This window comes from Solea solea, chromosome 16, assembly GCF_958295425.1.
Source record: "Solea solea chromosome 16, fSolSol10.1, whole genome shotgun sequence".
NCBI lineage: Eukaryota > Metazoa > Chordata > Actinopteri > Pleuronectiformes > Soleidae > Solea > Solea solea.
The window spans coordinates 3,863,701-3,885,830 of record NC_081149.1 but is presented as its reverse complement, the minus strand read 5'-3'; the positions used below and the strand labels follow the sequence as shown (position 1 = coordinate 3,885,830).

General features: G+C 43.0%; 3 protein-coding genes across 3 annotated transcripts in view; all 3 read right to left on the bottom strand.

Moving 5' to 3' along the window:
• The window catches only part of hoxb3a (homeobox B3a), a 57,180-nt gene extending 56,002 nt beyond the window's left edge, over positions 1–1,178 (bottom strand). The window contains exon 1 of the mRNA XM_058652842.1: positions 87–1,178. The gene's annotated coding sequence lies outside the window, so the exon portion shown is untranslated. The remainder of the gene's footprint in view (positions 1–86) is intronic.
• Positions 1,179–13,131: 11,953 nt separating this feature from the next.
• Positions 13,132–18,251, bottom strand: hoxb5a (homeobox B5a). The gene is made up of 2 exons (XM_058652845.1): positions 15,792–18,251; positions 13,132–14,564 (listed from the first exon to the last, which is right to left on the bottom strand). The coding sequence occupies exons 1-2, from the start codon at positions 16,534–16,536 to the stop codon at positions 14,317–14,319; spliced, it is 993 nt and encodes a 330-aa protein (XP_058508828.1). The 5' UTR covers positions 16,537–18,251; the 3' UTR covers positions 13,132–14,316.
• A 1,935-nt stretch (positions 18,252–20,186) lies between these two features.
• The window catches only part of hoxb6a (homeobox B6a), a 4,748-nt gene continuing 2,804 nt past the window's right edge, over positions 20,187–22,130 (bottom strand). The window contains exon 2 of the mRNA XM_058652846.1: positions 20,187–21,413. Coding sequence (XP_058508829.1) covers positions 21,127–21,413 — 287 coding nt within the window. The 3' untranslated portion in view covers positions 20,187–21,126. The remainder of the gene's footprint in view (positions 21,414–22,130) is intronic.

Here is a 22,130-nt window from a genome sequence, read left to right as displayed (position 1 = left end):
CACACACACAGACACGGATATGTAGATGAGGGAGCTTCTTCTTCTACTGTGCCTATCTGTGCGTCTTTGTGCGTGGGTTTACTCACTGCTCTGAGGCTCGCGCAGTCCTCCCTCCCTCGTCTCTCAGCATCGTCTTTTATTCCATCTCCGCTCTTCTTTTTACTTCTTTCTTCTTTTTGTTCTTTCATTTCCTCTTCTTTGCGTGTCCACATTGATTTTGCTTTTCTCCATTCAAAACCTCACCCCCCTCCCTCCTTCCATGTCTTCCTCTCTTCTTCGACGCCACAGGTTTCTCTCTTTTTTTTGTTATCTCTTCGGGGTTTTTCGCAGTACCTTCGGGGGTAAAACAGATAGAAAGACAAAAGAAAAGTCGTTGTCACTTTCGCGGACTGTCACATAGTCACTCACGCACGCGCGTAAAGACGCACAGCCCCCGGTCTCCGGTGTAACGCGTCAAACAAGGTTTTCGCGTGGACCGCGCTGCTCAGAAACAGTCACGGACTGAGGCTGTAAAAAGGTTAGGACCAGAACCGGTTGAACGGCGACATAATCCAGAAGGAGGGGGAAAAAGCAAACAACACGTCACCGCAAAGGTTTTCCACGCACGCCGACAACACCGTGGGCGATCCTCACTCACAGGCGGTGAAAACGCGACCCCTTCCTCGTGCCAAAACAGGAGGAAGCCGCTCCCCGGTGACCGTCCGCCCGTGTATCCCCGTGAAAGGCTGCATGAAGCGGTTTGGGGCTGAGGGAGAGACCGAGCAGGACTGCTGTGGAGACTGTGGGCTCTTTAAGGCATTAAGTGTGTGAGTGTGTGAGAGGGAGAGAGAGTGTGTGAGTTTGTGTGTGTGTGTGTGTGTGTGTGTGGACTCAAGTTTTCAAATTAATCTGCCACTTTGGCACACTCTTTGTTTAACGGGCGAGGCGTGTCACCCCCGCGTCCCCGGTACACATTTTAATATTGGTGCGACGCGCTGACCTCCCGTTCACCCCGTGCACAGCCACAGCCCTTTCCCTCACCCCCTCCCCCCTTTTTCCACACCCTTTCTTCTTTCTCACTCCCTCTCTCCCCCTCTTTCTGTCATTTTGTTCCTCACCCCCCTCCCCTCCTCTGTTCCTCTGTATCTCCCTCTCTCTCCGTCATACTAAATTGAGTTGGAGTCATTACTTTGAAGAAAAATGGTCAGCAGATATGGAGGAGGGAGGAAGAAGGGGGGGGGGGGGGTCTTTCTCTCCTTCCCTCCCTCACACACACACACAGATTTTTCTTCTTCTCTACCAGGATCATTTCTCCTTCTCCCTTTTGTTGCACATACAGCTTGGAAATAAATGACACCAGGGCGCGCACTGATGGCGCATGCCTCTCTCTCTCTCTCTCTCTCTCTCTCTCTCTCTCTCTCTCTCTCTCTCTCCCCCCCCCGCTCTATGTCTCTCTTCACTCAGCAGTGTCCACGTGTTGTTATATTGCACTTTATGTGCAAACAGCACTGTTTAGTGAGAGACCGGACACTGAGCTGCCAGGTGGATGACGCTTTTTCGACACTTTTCACACGTTGGCGGATTGATTTTTATCGCGTTAACTGCAGTCACGTGTCCACACTTGTCTCATACTAACTGCATTTTTTCCTACATGATATCAATAAAGTGTCGCTTTCACTCAGAGCAGATGCAAATCATTGTATTTTCCTCTTTGCTTGCATTTTATTCCCCCCCCCCCTTCTATGAGGACTGGTCTGCATAGAAACATGTCTATATTATTATTATTATTATTATTATTACTACAATAATAGTAATAACAATATATACATACACACACATACATATATATATATATATTTTACTTTTTAGAAAGGTTATACACACACAGGCAAGTGCCAATGGTTATTCAAATACTACACACATATATATACATATATATATATATATGTACATACACATATACATATGTATATGCAGGCTGTCATGACAGGCGCGAGCACGCTGCGAGAGCTGAAGTGAATTATTACAGTGAACTCGGCATGAACCCGGGGATAAAGAGGCGAAGACTGTAACGTAATTACTCTCTCGTTCAGTCATTACCTGGGATGAAAAGCGGGCAAAGCGACGGAGCCGTGCCAGGCAACGCCAGCGTGTTTGCGTCAATTTGCGCATAATTAATTTTCTTATTTACTGGATTATTATTATTATGAATAATCTGTAGACTACAATTAATTATGACTTAGTAACCCACCCCATGTTTGTTACACACACATATATATGTATACATATATATATATATATACATGTGTGTGTGTGTGTGTGTGTTTTTATTGTGAAATTACGGTGTTTTATACAACAAAACAGCATTTCTGCCGAGAAAAAATGTGGTATGACTGTGAAGTTACAATGAAATGATAGAGCAGCCGACTGTGGAAATACAGAGAGACACTACACAGAGTAATATGAACGTATGTTTTGTTCATTTTTTTTTTTTTTACAGGAAAATGCCGCAGAAAGAAAGAGCTCATTCCGCTGAGCTGGAAAGTCAACTTAGCCGCACACATTAATCTTGCAGTGCTGATCAGATAATGTGAGTCATCATTTTTGGGATGGTGGAAGAGATAAGAGTTGAGTTTTGACAGGTTTGGCTGATAAGCATGACGAGTGGAGGAGCTCTGCTCTGCTATGTATATTTAGCCTGTGTACATAAATAAAACAGCTGCCAGCACTGAGCGTGAAACCACCACTTCACAACCACTCACCTCCTAACTTCAATGATACACTGACTGTGATGATGGCTTCACTTTTGTTTCCCTGTGATCATGGTAGTGAACACTGGTGCTTTCAGCTTTCAAACACGACAAAGTCTATTATATTTATGTGTGTATATATATATATATATATATATATATATATATATATATATATATATATATATATATATATATATATGATAATAATGATGGAATGTAACAAAATTTGAATGTTGCTTTTAATCTCTGCTAATCAAGGTCACCCAATTGGGTGACCCTGACAGAGTCCGCGCAGCCTATTTTCGATAAGGATCGAGAAAAAAGTGAACTTTGAGAGGATATTCTGAAGCTGAGCATCACAATGAAACAACGAAATCTGGTCTACAAGGCTGTAAAACCCTATTTTAACTGTGACAACACACACAGCTCAAATAACACATAAATGAATAACACATATCAAACTTCGTATGTACCGCTGCATCAAAATTTACTGCGCATTTCACCACATTTCTGGAGCTCATGCTCTGCCATTTTGGCCAAAACACACCCTATGGACCAGCTGAGACTGCTGTTTCCAGCCAAAAGCGATATATGACAAAGCATTACAGAGATGAAAGCCAAAGAATACAGACAACATTAAGTCATTTGCCAAATGTCAACTGTAACATTGCTCTTACCTTTGATGTTTCTCCATGAAAAGTTAATCTTTCACTGCTGGTTAGACTGACTTCCTGTGTTACATTCAAAAGCTTCCACGCCACTTTAGGTGACATCATCATGTTTTGAGAAGCATTACCCTATCCTAAGGCAGCAGCCAGGCCCGTGACATCCACGTGCTCTGTTGCTTCTCATTGGCTAACAAAGCCTCTATTGGCTGTAAGGAAGCCAATGAGATGTCATCCCTTCATCGAGACCATTCAGGCCCGCAAAGACAGACACATCTCCATTGAAAATATATTAAAGTCTGCAGGAAGTTTGAAACAGGGCCATACGTTGTTTTATTGAACATTATATAAAAGTGAAGAAAATAGTTTAATACATGGTTTAAATACAAATGGCACAGATGTTTCCAAAATGTGCCAAATTAGTCCTCACCTGTAATTTTTGCTCTAAAATCTCTAATTTTGTTCTGCTTCACTTGATCAAAGTCAAACTTTGCAGAGATGATGTTCACAGGTTGTTCTTTGATATGAGTGAGTTCAGAGCGGATTCTCCATCATTCCACAGAGATATTCATCCGTATTTTTTTCAGACAAAGCTGAATTATTTTCTTTTTTTGTGTGCCATCTTCATTTACTATTCACCAGTAACACTCACACTGATATGTTTCCCCTTTACTATGACACCAACACATTGTTGCCCAGCTCTAATTCATGTGTGATAAATCAGTCTGCATTTAAAGGTTCAAACTGGGAAATCATTTGATTGTGTTGTATTGTATAATTTATATTTAATTCCCCCAGAATGAGATAAAGTGGAGGCCGCCATTTTAGGCCACCATGTTTTTTTTTTTACAGTAGCCCAAAATGGACACTTATCTTTTGAGTTTGCACGCTAAATGAAGGCTAAATATTTTCTTCTCCAACACAGTTGGAAGGGAAGACTGTGGTGAGGGATATTCAGCTGCAGCATGGACTGTACCTTTAAACTACTACAGACAATGATAATAACAACAATAGCCCAGTTGCCTTAGATGCTTATAATAATAATAATAATAATAATAATAATAATAAGCAGAACGAACAGAATGTGAAACGAATGTTAGCTGGTGTGAGGGAAAATGTAGCCCCACACCTGCGCCTCACACACACTCACACTCTCACACACTCGTACACACCTCTGTCACCGAATACCTTCTGTCCCAACACCACCACCTTCGACCCCTCCATTTCCCCGCCTTCCTTCCCCTCTCTCTGTACAGCAGGAGGAACGGGGACAGGAAGGGAAGGTCAGGCCTTCACCTCTCCTTGCCTCCTGCTATCATCCCTCTCATCTCTCTACCTCTGTTCCCCTCCCTCCCTCATTCTATTTGCCTTTGACGTCCAGAAATTGGCCTCGAGTCGAGTGAGTGAGTGGAGAAGAGGAGAGGGAGGCGGAACTCACGCGAGACGGTGAACTTTTGACCCTTAAACTCGGTGAACCCTTGTTGCTGGCTGCATGACTGTTGTACAGCCTGGACATCCACGCAGAGCAGGCTGTTCTCCTGATAACAGCCTCTGGATGCGTCCTCCTCCTCTTACTCCTCTTACTCCTCTTGTTCCTCGAGGCTGAGGCGCACACACGGAGCAGTGACAGTATATCCTGCGTTTGTATCTGTAAAGTGTTTCCATAAGAGTCTGCTGTGCTACTTATAGCTCAGCGGCTAAGTACAGGGAATAAATACGAACTTAACGATATCAGCAGAAGAAGAGGACATAATTCATCAACATCGCCTCATTAAAGAGACACTTTTAACTTCGTGCAGATCACACACACACACGCACACACAAACGCGCACACGCACACACATGCACACGGCGACACGTATGACACATATGTATTTTAACAGCGAGGATGTTACAGGATTAAAATGAGGATTAAAAGAAAATAAGGGTAGACGTGGAGGGGCGCGCGTACAGGGAGTGAGGGAGAATGGAGGAAAGACATGTCAGCATGTTGTCGTGCTGCTGCCTCGCGCCGTCCTCCTGGTCTGAAGCGGGCTCTGGTGGTGGCGCGAGAGAGCTGCATGCTCTGGGAGAAATTAAAGTTAGAGAGCAGGCACCGACAACCAGATGTAAAAAAATAAAAAAGGGGGAAAAAAAGGGAGAATTGTTTTAAAATAAAACCTAATATATGATAATAAAATAAAATGATTTCTAGCTTGATATCTACTGACATTGAATTTTATTATCATTATTATTATTATTATTATTATTATTATTATTGTTATCAATCTTTATATTGTATCGTCGACGTTTTTATTGATATTTTAAGAGCCAAACATAACGTGTTATTTATGCAGAATAGAATAGAATAGAATAGAATAGAATAGAACAGAGTAGAACAGAACGGAATAGAATAGGCCTTTTAAGCAGCAGCCATTTTGACATGTTTGTGCAGGAAAGGCACTGCTGACATTAACAACTGCACTGTTTGATTTCATTGTGACTGAGAACCAGCATGAAACCTGACAATGAGGAAGCTAAATGGAACCGAGCCATCATTAATTTGACTATAGACGTCCGTGTTTCTAACAATTTCACCTGCAAACTCTACCATGAATAAAGGTCCACATTTGATGAATATTTCTATTGCTTTATTCGTTTCGATGTTTCATTTGCATTGTCTTCTTTACATTACATTACATGTCATTTAGCAGACGCTTTTATCCAAAGCGACTTACAATAAGTGCATCAGTAAGTAAGAGCTTCAAGTAAGCCAAACTATAAAGTGCTAGTCATAAGTGCGACGTATAAGCAAGTGTTTTTTGGTTTTTTTTGTCGTCTTATATATGTTATACATCTGTGTGTCATGTTGATTTCGTGTCTGAATTTCCCGGAGGTAATATTAAAAAAACAAAAAATAATCTAATCTAATCTAGAAAACAATCTGTATTATCATACTCTTAAGAAAGCCTTTAGTAATTACAGGAGTGCGATATGAATTAAAGGTGGTTCGAGCTTTCAAACGTCGATGCTACAATAAAAAAAAAAAAAAATAAAGATATTACTATACGGTAGGGAAAAAGAACATCGAACGTGCCAACCAGGGTAACTCTGCTTTATTGTACTTTTATTACTCACTTCTCCTTAATTAAATCTAATACTTTTCAGGTTATCAACTTCTCACGAGCCAACGCCAAAACAAACACTCGTGGAGCCGGGCTTTCTGCACACAGCACAGCCACAAAGCGCCTGTTGATAAGGAATGCAAACACTATAAAATGGAATAATAATAATAACGATAAAAACAGATTAAATAACAAGGATTGTTTCCTGTGCGATTCAAAACTGGTGACATTCGTGGTAAATATAATATAATATAATATGATATGATATGATATGCGGTGTGTGTGTGTGTGTGTGTGTGGCCTTCACTGTAGCCATGGAGCCTGATTTGAATGATGGAAGTTTTCGTTTGTCTGAAGTCAAAACTTCCCCCTCCCACCTGAGCAGCCGGAAACAGGAAGCACTGACAAACAAATAAATAAATAAACAGACAGTCGCCAATTGCTTTCCCTTGTGTTGGTGGAGTTTTAACGCACACGCGCGCGCGCGCTCTCCTCCTCCCTGCTCTATCTCCCTCCCCTCTCCCCACAAATCCCGCGCCTGCGTGGCTCGAGCCTGTCTGCTGACCTCGCGGTGACTTCTCCTCGTGCATTATTCATGAAGAGTGGCCTCGCGATTCACCCCTATCAGTATGCAGAAGACATTAATGCCGATTTGAACGTAAAGAGCTGCTGCGGAAGAGGAGAATGGTCCTCAGCAGAGAAACTGAGACACACAGTGTGTGTTTTTTTGTAAAATATATTGTGGGTATGGCATGTAGAAACACAGATATAGATTCAAAGACAAAGACATCTCTGTTGAAATCATGAAATTGAGCCAAAAAAGAGAAAAGAACCGAAAGTGGTTTGTGTAACAACACACCCAGGTCCTCAGGTCAACCACCTTTTCTCTCAGTTTCTCTGCTCTCGCTGCTGCCTCATGCCCTGCCAACAAACCCACCAAACACAACAAAACACACCCCACTCACTCCCATATACACACACACGCAAAGCCCCGCGAATCCCTCGCGCTCATACAAACACACACACACCTTCTGCAATGGAAACAGAATAAAGAATGGAAGAAAAGAAAGAAAGGGCCAGTCACGTCGCTTACTCACCCCACTCATCATCACCAACCACACAGAGGACTGTGAAGCTCAAAGTCAGCGCCGTGTGACAACCACGACAGGTTCAAAGGAGCAGCAACAGCACACACACACACACACACACACACACACACAGAGTGAAGCCCGGGGAGAAGCGGACCTGCAGGCTGGAGCTGCACTGTGTACATACACGCATGACAAGGACACACAAGTACACACAGCAAACACAAAACAGCTCATGCCACAAGTGCAGCTCTCTCTGTATGTCACAGCCTCTACTTTAGTGTATTAAAGTATGAGAAGGAACACTGTGTGTGTGTGTGTGTGTGTGTGTGTGTGAGAGAGAGAGAGAGAGAGAGAGAGAGAGAGAGAGAGATTGAGGGTTGGAGGGGTGTCATCATTAAAAGGAGGAAGTTGATAAAAATTGAAATGGGGAGTTTTTTTGGCCTTCCTGTTTACTGGACTGAAACTTCCTTTAGGACTCCCTCCTGAAGACTCTCTCTCTCTCTCCCTCTCTCTCATGCTCTAATAGTATATGTAATAGTATTAAGTTGAATTGAATACATTACAAAAAGGGAGAAACAAATAAAATGTTGCTCATTGTAACGTTTGCTTTTACATAAATATGTAATGCAATAGTATATGACATAATTTAGTTTAACAAGAAATCGATGCATTACAAAGAAAGTGTTACAAGAAAGAAAGAAAGAATAGGACATTTTTGTATATGTGATAATTAATATTTCAATTTTAGTGACTGCAGACTGATGTGGAAAACTTTACATAACAAAACAAATACATACGATTAATTACTATTATTTAATTCTATGTTTAAAGGCTGTGCATATTTCAGTTGTCATTATACATTATAACATATTATTTTGTGCTGAGCCACGTCAAACACGAATTTCTGCAATGAGAGTATTTATTTTTTCCTGATTCTGGTTCTCAATCTATTTAAAGAGAGTTAGTAGAAGGACAATTTATTTTAAAAAACAAAAAACAAAAAAAAATAAAACGGAAATAGTCCTGTTGCCAGCAGTCTTCCTGAGTTTACAAGAGCAAACTTTGTTTTCCCTTCTCCACTGGTGTCTGAATAATTTATGTTAACATTCTTGGTCTGAACTTTGTGAAAAATCACTGCGATGGCGGAGGGCAGCGCCTGGAATCCCCACACTGACTGAAAACACATCCGAGCCGAGGAAGCTGCGTGAAGTGACGACTCAACATCAGCGAACCCACGACTAACAAATGAGAGTTTGAGAGGACACAGACACAGAGAGAGGGAGCGAGTGGGAGACACTTCCGGAAGCAGAACCCCTCTCTTATTAGCGGGGAGCACGATTAACTGTGCGGTCGTGACTCACACACACACAAACACACACAAACACACACAGTGGATGTGTATACGTGTATAAACAAGCTGCTGCTTTTATCTGGCTTCATACACTGAGTCACTAAAAATTAATACATAAAGTTGTTTGAATACAATATCATTGGAAAATATAATAATAAATAATTGCACTTATTTTACCATAAAACAAAACTTCAAACCAAATAAGCACAGTACTGCGAATTAGTTTACTATAATTTACAATACACATAGTGTGTGTGTGTGTGTGTGTGTGTGTGCGTGTTGTTTTTGCACTGCTACATTTTCTCTACGCCTTTCTCTGATAATCCTGACAAATGACACATACATATATCAGAATGCAATTTGTCATATTTCATTTTACCATTTAAGATTATAACCTCAACAAACTCTAAATTGGTGTAATATTAAGAACTCTTCACATACATGTTAGCGGGGCGCTTTATTTTATTTATTTTATTATTTACACTATCGTCACTATCGGCGCTTAATCGCCGAGGAAGGATGACGCAGCATTCATGGTTTGAATCGTGAGTCAGCATGTTCCAAATAATCCATTATTATTATTTGTATTAATAGTATGATTATGAATATAATTATGTCTGTGAAACAGTGTGTGTGCAGGCACGAGGGGCTCCCGCATCACGACATATTAACAATTTACATGATGGATCAAAGCAATAAGGCAAGAGCGCACGCGCATGGAAAGATGCCCGCTCGCGCGCGCCACCGGCTGCTTGACATCTTCAGTCCCGCTTCAGACATCAGAGAGAAGCAGGAGAATTAATACAGATTTACAGGGTCAGCCTCTACTGTCTGCACCTCCTCTCCTCCTCCTCCTCCTCCTGCTGCTGCTGCTGCTTCATCCACAACAACACACCCGCCTGCTGTATGATTATTAATATTATAATCCTTATTATTATTTCATAACTCCACATCACAGCCTGTATTGATTTCCTCGGCGGGTTGTGTGGTGTGGTGTGGTGTGAACGTCCACTCATTGGTGTTCAGCCCTTGTGTCTCTATATTGGGTGGAGAAACAATTGCATTAGAGCCGTTTTGGAACGCGGCCGTATTGATTGGAGCGGAAGAAAATAGATGTCACGATCTCGACACGTGTTGCTCCTGCTCAGTGTGGTTTTAAACTCGATAAGTGTTTTATTTGGGATCTTATTGGTGAGAGCGTTTTATTAGTCCAATAGTTCAGTGTTGTTTTTGGAGAAATTTGCTTTAAATGTTGCCTCGGGCTTTTTTTCTTTCATTATTAGCACGATTACTTTGGAAAAATCCCATTAATATTTGATGCCTTTCAGACCGGAGTGCCTTCTCTTTTATATTTCTTTAAACGTCCGTATTTGCCTGTTGAGACTGAGCCGCAGGCTGCAAAACAGAAGGTGTCGTAGTATCGTGAGGCTCTGTGGTGTCTTCTCTCTCTCACTCATGCAGGATGTTTCTGTGTCACGTGGTCTCCACTCCTGATTTATGACACGTGTGTGATTGATGTCTTAAATTGAGTGATGGTGAGGATGCCGTGTCGCTAATTCTGGCGTTTGTGTGTCATCTGTGCCAGTGTTTCCCCAACGCTGTTACACTTTTCCCTTCACAACAAAACTCTGCGTGTGTGTGTTTCTCGCGAGTTAAACAAGTCAAGGCTCTGACATAAAATAACCTGCAAGGTCTGCGATGCTGGGCCTGGGAATGTTTGTGAGTGCGACGTTTTTTTCACTCACACCCATCCTGCCTGGAAAATACAAGGGCGAGAGACGGACAAAGATTTTCTTGTACCCAAGGACGTATATCACAGTCCCTCTCTCTCTCTCTCTCTCTCTCTCTCTCTCTCTCTCTCCCTCTCTCTCTCTCTCTTTGTGTATGTGTGTGAGAGAGTCCTTGTCCATTTTCTTTGCTTAATGTTAGCACACATGGACATTTATTCCAGTCTCAATCCCTCATTGTTCAGTGGAACCATTTTTACGCAGACAATGGCTGTGCGTAAAAATGCAAAAAAGGGAAAAAAAAAAACAAAATAAATGAAACGTTTCCTTCCTCCTCTCCCAAAAAAGCTGCAATCATGAGCCACAAGGGAGGAGCATTCACTGCACTCACTCCCCAAACTTGATTATCTATTTTCACTCTGATCCAGGGGGAGGGAAAAGAGGAACATATGAGTCAGATCAGTTTTACGCATTTAAAAATCACTTAAAGAGAGAGCAACCAAAAGGTGATGCACGAGTCATTTCATCAGCTGTTCATTTGATATCATTCAAGCACGATAGCAGCACAATATGCGACACTCTTCCGAGGAAGAGCTTCGCCAAAGAAACTGATATCTTTACGCATGCCCGTAAAGATATCAGTCTTTCATCGACTTTGTTCTTAGTTTCACAAAAGTTGACACACACACACACACACACACACACGGCACCACGACACACAAGTACAGTACGAATGCAAACCACCCTCGTGATCAGTGTGAGGCCACCTCTCCAAAGAACATAGCCAGTCTCTTGTGCGCACAGTAACAGGACACGAAAACACGCTCCACAAAGAAACATGACAAACACACTGAAAGCCTCGCGCGCTAATACAGCAGCACAGTGAGTGAGTGACATGGCAATTACACAGCTCTCTCTCATTCACCCCTCCCCCTTTCCTTCCCCACTTATCTCCCACTTACAAACACTACTTACTGAGCGTCCTGGTCCCGTCTTCTTTTCATACACCGTGTATATTCCGAGTGTCCACAGCGGCACAAACCTGTGCTCGCCGGGCTCCGTGTGTGAACCGGAGCAGGACCAGCGGCCGTTAGTAATAGTGGCCTACTCTCTCCCACACACATACACGCTCCCTCCCTCTCCCTCTCCCGCTCTATCTCTACTTTACTGACCCCTTTAGGATCCCCGCGAAGCCGTTAAACCGTCACTTGCTTTCTAGAATGTGAAATATATAGTACATTGTCAACTCCCCAAAACCATAAAACTAACTTTATGGACCCCACGTGACCAGGGGAGAGCCAGTGAGAGGTATCAGTCTGAGGCCAGGCCTGATCTTTTACGGTGCAAGTTACAGATAAAAAGCCTCATCCGTTTGACATGTAAATGTCAAAGCTGCCTGCTCTTTTTATAGTTTAGCCCAAAGCAGAAGGGGGATCGCTTTTTCAAAAATATACCCCAGCACACGTACACACACACACACACACACACACACACAGGAGGCACAGGCGGCAGAGGCTGTGTCCAGATGAGTGGAGCAGGACCTCCATGCCCCCCGACATCCCGAGCATCAGCCGAGGACGAGAGCCGTGTATGAACCGGGGGAACTACACCATCAACAGTAGGACTGTGCAGCAGTGGGTGAGTTTAAAAGTTCAGTTGCTTGTTTACAGTTCGAAACCTGGAGATGATAACTTGATTTGACCGGGTGTCTCTGCCGGTGTGCCGGAAACGGAAGGCAGTTTAGAGACCAATTTGTCCAGTTTGTTGTCGTGTCAGTCTTGGTCCACATAGATGAAAATTGGCCAGTGTGTCCACCTCATCTCCTCATCATCGTGTGTGTGTGTGTGTGTGTGTGTGTGTGTGTGTGTGTGTGTGTGTGTGTGTGTGTGTGTGTGTAGCCAGTTTATTAAGTGGCGCTGGGATGCTGCTGAATGTCCCTGATGTTGTCGCCTTGGAAATGAGACGTCCAGAGTTCACTTGAGGGCTGAACAGTTGTGAGGAGGAGGAAGAGTAAAGGCCTGCGGATGGCTATTTGGTGTGGTGATGTGATTGTTTTCGTCAGCTTGAATACGTTACCAAAACTGCAAAACGAAAAAGTTGGCTATTCAATTATTGTTACATCTCATTTGGCTTGAAATGCGCACAGGGTAATGTGCGTAAAGTGTGCGTAATGCGTGCGTAAAGCGTGCGTAAAGTGCAGAAGGAAACGGATTTTCTGCAAGAACTGGACTCAGTCCAGCTTACATAGAGATTGACGTTAAGATTGGTACTTAGATGTTGGTTTCACTGACATCTGACACACATTTCCACATGAAATATGATTCACTTCATTCATCACTTACACAGTTTTACCACGGGCCTATGACGCACGCATTCAGCTCAAGCAGCAGCATGGTTTCTGGAACATTTGGCCCCTACTTTTCCCCCATTGTATCTAACATGACCAACGGTCTACTCTTGATGACGATTATGAGGAACTTTATTTTTTCTTTCTTTTCTTTTTTTTCTCAGTTATTGTCTGCTTTACTTCAAGTTACAAACAAATACAAAAAGCTCATTGGCAGAACGCGTACAGGCCTCACAGGACGGTAGCCATTTCTCTTGCATGCGCACACACACACACACACACACACACACACTCTCCCTCTCTCTCTCTTACACACACACACACACACACACACACACACACACACACACACACACACACACACACACACGCACACACACACACACAGCTGCGAGTACAAATGGTGAACTGGATACACTTAAAAATGTCAATATCTATTTACATCCTTTCTGGAACATAAATCCAATAATTACAACAACAACAATAATAACAATAATAATATACAGTTACATTTTTTTTTGAATAATACACAACATAATGTGTAGATACGGAGATGTATACAGGCCAGGCTGACCCTCACGCCTTCTCTGCTCAAACTGGAGCACAAGTAACGAAGGGAGCGGCCGATATATTTTACTGTTACTGGCAGTGAATAACTTATACGAATAAGAGCTCACATGCTGACTTCGCTACAGAAAGCACTTGTTAACCACAATACATCGCACTCGACACATACAACGACATTTAGACCTTAAACAACAGGTAGGTAGTAAGGTTTTCTTTTAGGTAGTATTCATGTTAGGTAGCATATTCCTCCATCCACTCCTCTCTTCCTGACAGATATTTTAAAAACGATGAAAACATTCATGAACATTAAATTGTTTCTGGTTTTGTTGCTTCTTCTACTTTTTTTTCTTACAAGAGCAAGTACCACAGTATTTTTTACATCGCCCTAAAACACCAAAAAAGACCAACATGCCGAACAAAGAAAAAGTGCTGCGCTGTTGTACAGTACTTCGATGATAGAAAGTGTTTTTTGTTTGTTTTTTTTAAATCACAATGTGGAATCAGTGATATTTTTTTTAGGTCTCTCCTCCAGCTCAATTATCCGCAGGCGTCTCCACTTTTGTCAGTTTGTTTTTTTCTTCATTTCATATAGACCTACAGTCGTTTTTGGTAGGGAAGCCTGTTCGTCCTGGCTGTGACGTTTCCACAAATGATGGACGGATGTTTTTTTTTTTTCTCTTTCTTTTTTGTTGCTGTTTTCTATTAATGGTTTGGTTTGTATTTTGACTTTCTTCAGGGTTGGAAAGCGCTGCCGGCAGTGGCCAGGCTCATGCTTTTCAGTTTGTTGTCCTTCTTCCACTTCATTCTGCGGTTCTGGAACCAGATCTTGATCTGGCGCTCCGTGAGGCAGAGCGTGTGCGCGATCTCGATCCGCCGCCGCCGCGTCAGATACCGGTTGAAGTGGAACTCCTTCTCCAGCTCGAGCGTCTGGTAGCGGGTGTACGCTGTCCGCGCACGTTTCCCGTCGGGGCCCGTCATATCTGACACACATACACACACAAAAATAAGGCCTTACGTGACATAAAGGAGCGTGACTTTTTTCACAAAACAACACTAACAGTGGGCAGATAAATACACAACTACTACACAACAATGCACCTCAGTGTAACACAAACACGTTATACTCTAAAATACGACTGATCCACAAATCTCTGGTTCACAAAGGACACTCAGCTTTATCCAAAACGACAGCCCTCTTTCTAGCCATTTTGTTACAGGTAGCCCCACTCCACAGCCTGCACTCAAAAATGCTTTAATTCGTCACATTCTTGTTTTCTTTTTTGTAACCACCCCTCACCAACACTTACACCCTCTCTGTATCCTCACTTTTCACCCTGTCCAGCTTCCCTTCAGGATTTTATTGCCTCGTCCTCTGCCTCACCTCCCTAATAAAGTTCCCACACGTAAAAACGCTTCACTTGTCAAAGGAGCAACAGCTTCCAAAAGCCTCCCTGGCCTCTTTTTTTCTTCTTTTCTCCCCCTCCCTATACCAAACACCACCACCACCACCACCACCCGGCTCTGTCTGCGATCCTGTTGGGTTTCTGCTGCCCGGCTCTGCCTGACAGATTTATGACGCTTTTGTGGAATTTTCTAAAATAGAAAAAAAACGAGGGAGTGAAGGCAGAAGCTTCTGAGAATAAACGGATCGCATGCTCACTGACACACTGAGAAAACACACTAATACGTTTTATGATTAACAAGAGCTTCCTTAACTCTTCCGTTTGATGATTTCCAAGCAAATTAAAATATGAAATACGATAAAATAGACGAAAAATATTAAGGTTGATAGAAACAATTAATAATAAAATCTCTGTTTTTTTTTTTGTCTGGGAGACCTCGCAGACTAATTTTTAACAGTCATGTGGAAATATGAAACTGACGCAGAGAATAAAACAGCCTGGTGGGGTGCAAACAAAACCAAGAACCGTGGCTAATTGTGTGACTTTAACCCATTCTGAAGCAGTCACTTCACTCAGAATCATATCAAAGCAGCAATAAGTGCAATGGATCTTTGCAGAGTTGCCTATACAAAGAGACTTGGAGCACCATGGCTCCCCATGTAGCTTTCTAGAGAACTGAACTGTCACTATAACCCCATGTGTTCAAAACATTAAAGCTATATACTGCAAACGCTGTGAATATCCTCGCCCTGGAACAGTGTGATATGGAGCTGACAAAGCTGTAAACACGACAGCAACATGTACCATGGCTAATGTGAAGCTTTCTCATCCAGGGGAATATCTGTGGTGTTTGCGCCTCGCTGCCCGCGGTGCTGCCGGCGGCTGGTCCCGCCGCGCCGCCGCCGCCGCCGCCGCTGCCCTCCTGCTTCTGCATGGGATGCGTGTGTCCGGTCCTGGAGGACGGGTTGCCGCCGTGGCCGGCGTCCCGGCTGTGGTGCAAATCGTCGGTGTCAGGCGACGCGTCGTCGAGCTCGGTGAAGCGCTGCTGCGCCGTGCCGCCGCCTCCGCCTCCACCGCCGCCACCACCACCACAACCACCGCTGGAAGAGTTCGAGGACAGGTTTGGAGAGCTGAGATTACCGCTTCCTGGTTGCTCAGAGCGGGGAGAGGAGCTCTGTGCGCCCAGTTTAGTGTCTCCACTGCCGGGTGACAGGAGGGAGTCTGCGGCTGAGGCGAGGGAGCAGCTGGAAGGCTGTCTGAAACTCCTCTCCGGGGTCGGGGAGCCGAAGCCCCGGGAGTCCCCGACGCCTCCGAAGTGTCCTCCGGTGTTGCCTGCGCTGCTGCTCCCTCCTCCCCGGTTGGCGACGGTCAGGTCGATGCCATTGTAGCCGTAGCCATACGAGCCCGTCGCATGGTGCATGGTGGCGGAGGAAGAGTCCCTGTACGTCCCGCCGTTCATCGCGCCGCTGCTGGCTCCATAATTTAGCAGTTGATAGTCGGGGCCATTTGGGTAGCGCCCCGAGAACGAGTTTACAAAGTAAGAGCTCATTTAGGTTGTTTTAGAGAGTTGCAGCCTTACAGTTAAGTACTACAGGGCGCTTGATTTGTTAGATTTCTCCTGGTCGTTATAACGCGGGTACTTTCAACGATTTATGATGTATTAGTGAATTATGGCGTTGCACTGTACTTCGTTTTTAGCTATGTATGCGCCGTCCAAATATGGGGGTGGGGTGGTGTGTGTGTGTGTGTGTTGCATGGAGGGGTGTGTGTGTGATGGGGGAGGTGAGGGGTGAGGTAAGGGAGGAGAGAGGGAAACAGAGAGAAAGGAGGAGGAGGAGGTGCGGTCACGTGCTTTTGTTGACCAGTCGTAAATTCTCGCCGATGACTTTGGAGAGGTAATTCATGCTCTGAGGTTTCTAATGATGAAGGGGGAGGGCAGGAGGAGGGGGTGAGCGCTGACTCTCTCTCTCTTTCTGTCTCTCCCTCCCTCTCTCTCACTCCGCTGGAGGTGTCGGGGGTGAGCTCAGAGCGCCACCTACTGCAGTCATAATTTATTGCACCAGTGCAAAAGAAAAAAAAAAGACAGGGAGAAAGAAGACTTCAGTAAAAGAGCACAAGCTAAATGTTCCTCTTTCCGGCTGCACGTGCAGGCAGCCATGATCCACATAATTATATTTTTTTCACATAATTATAGACTTTGTCAACGCTTTCCACAAAACAATAACACTGAATTTACCTCCGATAAATAATTGTAGTTTTGCGTTTTGTGACCAACTTCCGTTCTATTCCAAAATGACGAAAAAATACAATCATTTTGCACAGTGGAAAAAACTACATACACAGAACAAACTGTTACAATTAGCTAAATATTTTTCTCATTCTTTCTTTTCTTTCTTTCTTTTAAATTCCCACCCTCTCTCCCCTTCCAGCTGCAGAGGAATGGTAAAGGCAATCTGTGATGTCCAAAATGGATGGAAATCTACTGATTTATGATTTGTTGATTCTCAGACTGGGGTGCATTGCAGCCAGTGTGTGTGTGTGTGTGTGTGTGTGTGTGTTATTGCAGTAGGCCTCAGTATGTACTCTGGTGTGCATATTTCATTGTAACCTTGGCACACACTCACAACATGCACACGGACTAGAACACAGGACAGATGAAGAATTCCAGATTTCTTTGTGTGAAATGACTCAAATGATCACACTGTGTGTGTGTGTGTGTGCGCGTGTCTAAATATGCTCCTGTGTGCAGTTGCGGGCCACATTTCAGATTACTCAGCTGCTTGCACACTGAGCATCAGCAGAAGGACCAGCAGTTGGAATGGAAATCATCTTGAATATTCCAAACCAGGCAACTTTAGAAAAAAAAAAAACTCCTGCAAGAATCAGAACCACAGGCCCCAAAATCCACAAAACAGACTCTGAGCTGCCCAGGATTTTAATATCGACAATAAATCAGTGGACTGTTGGCCTGGACTCAGGCTGAAGGGGCCTACAAAATACAGAACCCAAAGTGTGCCAGGAATGCAGGGGTGGCAGGCAGGAGCAGGAGGCACTGACCCACTTGGCACATGCTTCTGAACACACTCCCCTCATTATATATAGATTTCCACCATCCCACTGAATATTTGGAGTGTGAAACAACTCACTGACCATTTGGATCCAAACACTTTTTCGATAAGAAAGGTCACTGGTTTGGGTTTGTAGTTTAAAATACAGATTTTTTACAGTTGTTTTGTGTCTTTCCTGTGCAAATGATTTCCCTTTTGAATTTCTTTATAACTGTTTATTTATATAATTCTATATTTATAACTCCTCAGTTTGCTTGATGGCTCAGGGGAAGGTCTGGATTCAGGTTAGAACTCAGTTCTTTGACCTGCAGCTGCACACTCTGAATCTGCTTCTGCTCAGGCTTTTCATGGATCTTACGTCTTTTCCTACGCTGCAGGGATGTTTTTTCCTTACACAAATGTGAACATGATTCACTATAATCTGCAGAGTATTTAAATCCCAATTTCACGCTGCGCACAGATGTTAAGATGCTTCAGATTGTCATACTTCAGCTGCAGGGTTAAATTGTTGCAGATTTTTTTTTTCTCTCCTGTGAAACAACACAGCTTCTCCAAATTCTGAAAACCCCACAAAGTGTAAAATACAGTTTCCATGCAATGGCAAATGGAAGTGGTGAATATAAATTATAGAGAAAAACAAAAAAAAGAACCTTCCTCTCCTAACATGTGAAACATGGTGTGCTCTCCCAGACACAGTTGAGCAGTTGGTGTGTGAGTGTTGGTAAAATGAGCCCTCTGAGTCTCAGTGAAAACCATTTCCATTGTGTTTAACATAGAACATCTGCCAGCATATAGTTCACCTTACACAGCACACATTCTCGCTGCAGTGGGAAAAACGAATCAGAGACCCTGGCAAACATGGTCCGAGCCACAGCACCAGAGACACACGATAAATATAAAAAACCCCAATCAAACCGTGTGTGCCTGTCACACCACTCACTCTAACTTCCTCTCTGTTATTGAAAAAAGTCTATAGCTGCTAATCAACAGTGATTATCATAGCTTATAAGCCATGTTGCATCCAAACCCATGCTTCATTTTCTCATTACTTGGGCTATTTACTGATGCCATGCCAGTGTATTACCTTGGCACCTTGTCCTACATTTGAACACAGGCTTTTATTGGCCAACTTAATATGTCTGCTCCAGCTCAATACATAGTCAGTTTGAATATAGCAGCATACTGTGAATGAACTATAGTGTGGTGCTATAAATGAGAGGAAAACCTAATAAAACATGCATGGTAGCGGGAGTCTCTTTGCTACTGCACTGCCGGTAACAAACCAAACAACATTACAGCAACGCTTTTTTATATTATCGTGCCCATTTTTGTTTGCTGCATGGAATAGATTTAGAACATACACACGGGAAAGATAACTGAGGATTTTTATGTTGAAGTGGAAATGGATGCATTATACATTTCTCTATCTTAGTTTTAAGTTTCTGTATAATGAATACGAGGGTTGGCATATGGGCTTAAAAGCTAAAGGCCAGTTTGCTGTTAATTTGTGTTTGCATGCGTCATTATTGCAGAACACTTTCAAGATAATATAGTAGAAAGGGCTTTTTTATGTTTGCGCTTGCGCAGCAGTGAGATGCGGAGCTCACGCGCCGGTCACTCAGAGGACAAGCAGAGTTCAAAAGGTCACGAGGACATTGTCCACTTTGTCTGGGTGAAGTAAGTGTGTATGTGTGACGTGTCTGGCTGACCAGCTCGAGGACAGATCAACTTTCTCTCCCTCTGCTTTGGTCATCAATTAGTTGAGGCCAGCGGCATCAGCTCGCGCCCCCTCCTTTAAAGTCACTTCCCCTCCGCACACCGGCCGCTCGCGCGCAATTATACGTGGCCCCTTTCGGCCTCGGCTTTGCCTCGCGCGCCGTAAATATGCGCACGTCTGCTTCACACTCACAAGTTGTAAGAGGCTGAAAGGTTTACGAGTCTCGAGCGCGGATGTAAGTAAGCCATTAAATCATAAAAAAGAAAAAAAAATGAAAGCGTTTTACTGCGCAGTGCGCTTTTGATTCAGAACTGAGATGTCACCGCGCGTTAAGGTTCGGATAAATTAACAACTCGTTTACCATCAATAAGAAAAGTAGAAAAAAATCAACAACAATGCACATACAAACAAAAATATGGTTTCTTTACATTTTATTGAGCATTTCTCATAGGTAGTATATACGCAATTACTTGACAAAGACACTAACAAAAACAAAACCATGTACAAAATCCATAAAATATACACTTTCCTGAACGTTTTTAGGTAGTTTGGCGATTAACATCAGTAGGTTCTAAATCCCAACCCATCAAATACTGCTAAAATAATGAAACAGCTGGAAAGGTTAAATTACCCAAACCCCACCCACAAATGACATTATTATCATTATCACCCTCCTATAGGTGATTTTCTTCCTCCCCCTATACAGTTTAAATACGATATACATACACGTCTCAAATATCCTTAATCCGCGTTGTGTGTGTTTGTCTGACGGTATAATACACACGACACGGTTACAAAATAAGAATTTGGTTTAAAGGGAGAGGGTGGTCGAGTCCTAAAGCTTCACAGCAAGTGCCTGACAGTTAGGAAGTACGTTTTAAATCAGATTTGTAAAAGTAAAATAATAAAATAAACGAGTAAACTCTAAGTGTTTTGTTTTTTTCTTGGAATGCAACAAGAAATCGCGTCGTCAAAAGCCTTCGCCTACTTTTCTTTCTTTTGTCTTAAATGTTGTAATTTCTTCTTTCTTTCTTTCTTTTTTATTTTGCTGCTCTTTCCTGTCCACAGTCTGACGGTTCCTTAATCTTCCTTTCATATTAATGGACTATTTTCAGACGGACAGGAAAGAAAGAACCGGCCCCAAAAGAAGTTCGGGTACAAATGTTACAGGTGGAGCGTGATGAAAGGCAGAATTCCATTCTCCCTCTTTTCTTCCCTCATTTCTCCTCGACTTAAAAAAACAAAAGGAAAAGAAAATCCCTCAGAGTTTGAACTTAGAGATGTGGAGAAATTTTCTCTTATTCATCCTTCTCTTCCTCCTCTTTTCAGTTTTTTTTTTAAATGCTGTCCTCTTTCAGTCCGTCCGTTTCTCCTCTTCCTCTGCACCGTTCCCCGTGGAGGAAGAGGATGATGATGATGATGAGGAGGAAGAGTTGATGAGCTTGTTCTCCTTCTTCCACTTCATTCTGCGGTTCTGGAACCAGATTTTGATCTGACGCTCCGTTAGGCAGAGCGCGTGCGCGATCTCAATCCGCCGCCGCCGCGTCAGGTACCGGTTGAAGTGGAACTCTTTCTCCAGCTCGAGCGTCTGGTAGCGCGTGTACGTCTGGCGCCCGCGTCTCCCGGGGTTACCGAAAGTTCCTAAGAGAGAGATACAGAGAGAAGATTATACTTTAACCCAGACCAGCAAAAACAAACTGTACCTGCTGACAAAGCGCGGAAAACTCCGCAGTTCCACTTTATTCTATTCTAGAATGATGTTATACCTGCCTTGAGTTCGATCATTTATTTATTTATTTAGTGGTTTATAACAGCTAAAGATAAAAAAAATGTCTCTAAAACTCTTTCTGTATTTTCATTCAGACACAAACTCAATAGAATTAAAATAATCAAATGTCCATTATAATCCTTATTATACTTTGTTATGTAAAACAAGATAACAGACGTATATTAACACACACATAATACAAGTGACAAACTGTTTCTACACGTTGGTTTCACCTGCTGGGGCCACTTTTATACATTGTTTAGTTGTTTTATGACAATGACAATAAAGATCAATCCCATAACAATAACACTAATAATACCACTAGTATAAAACGGCTTGTCCGTGTTTTGAACTCCGCATTGTGTTAACAATAGCGGGGATAAAAGTGACCAGTTTACACAATGACGGACGGTGATGTTTCAGGATCAGTTTCCAGCAGCTTCTGTCTCCTCTCATCCTCACTTAACACTTATTTCTGCTCCCACAGGGAAAAATAAATGTTGTGACTCCAGCAGCTTCACTTTCTGTGTATCGATCTGAGGGAGCTTATAGATATATTATTATCTATATATAAATAGATGGATAAATAA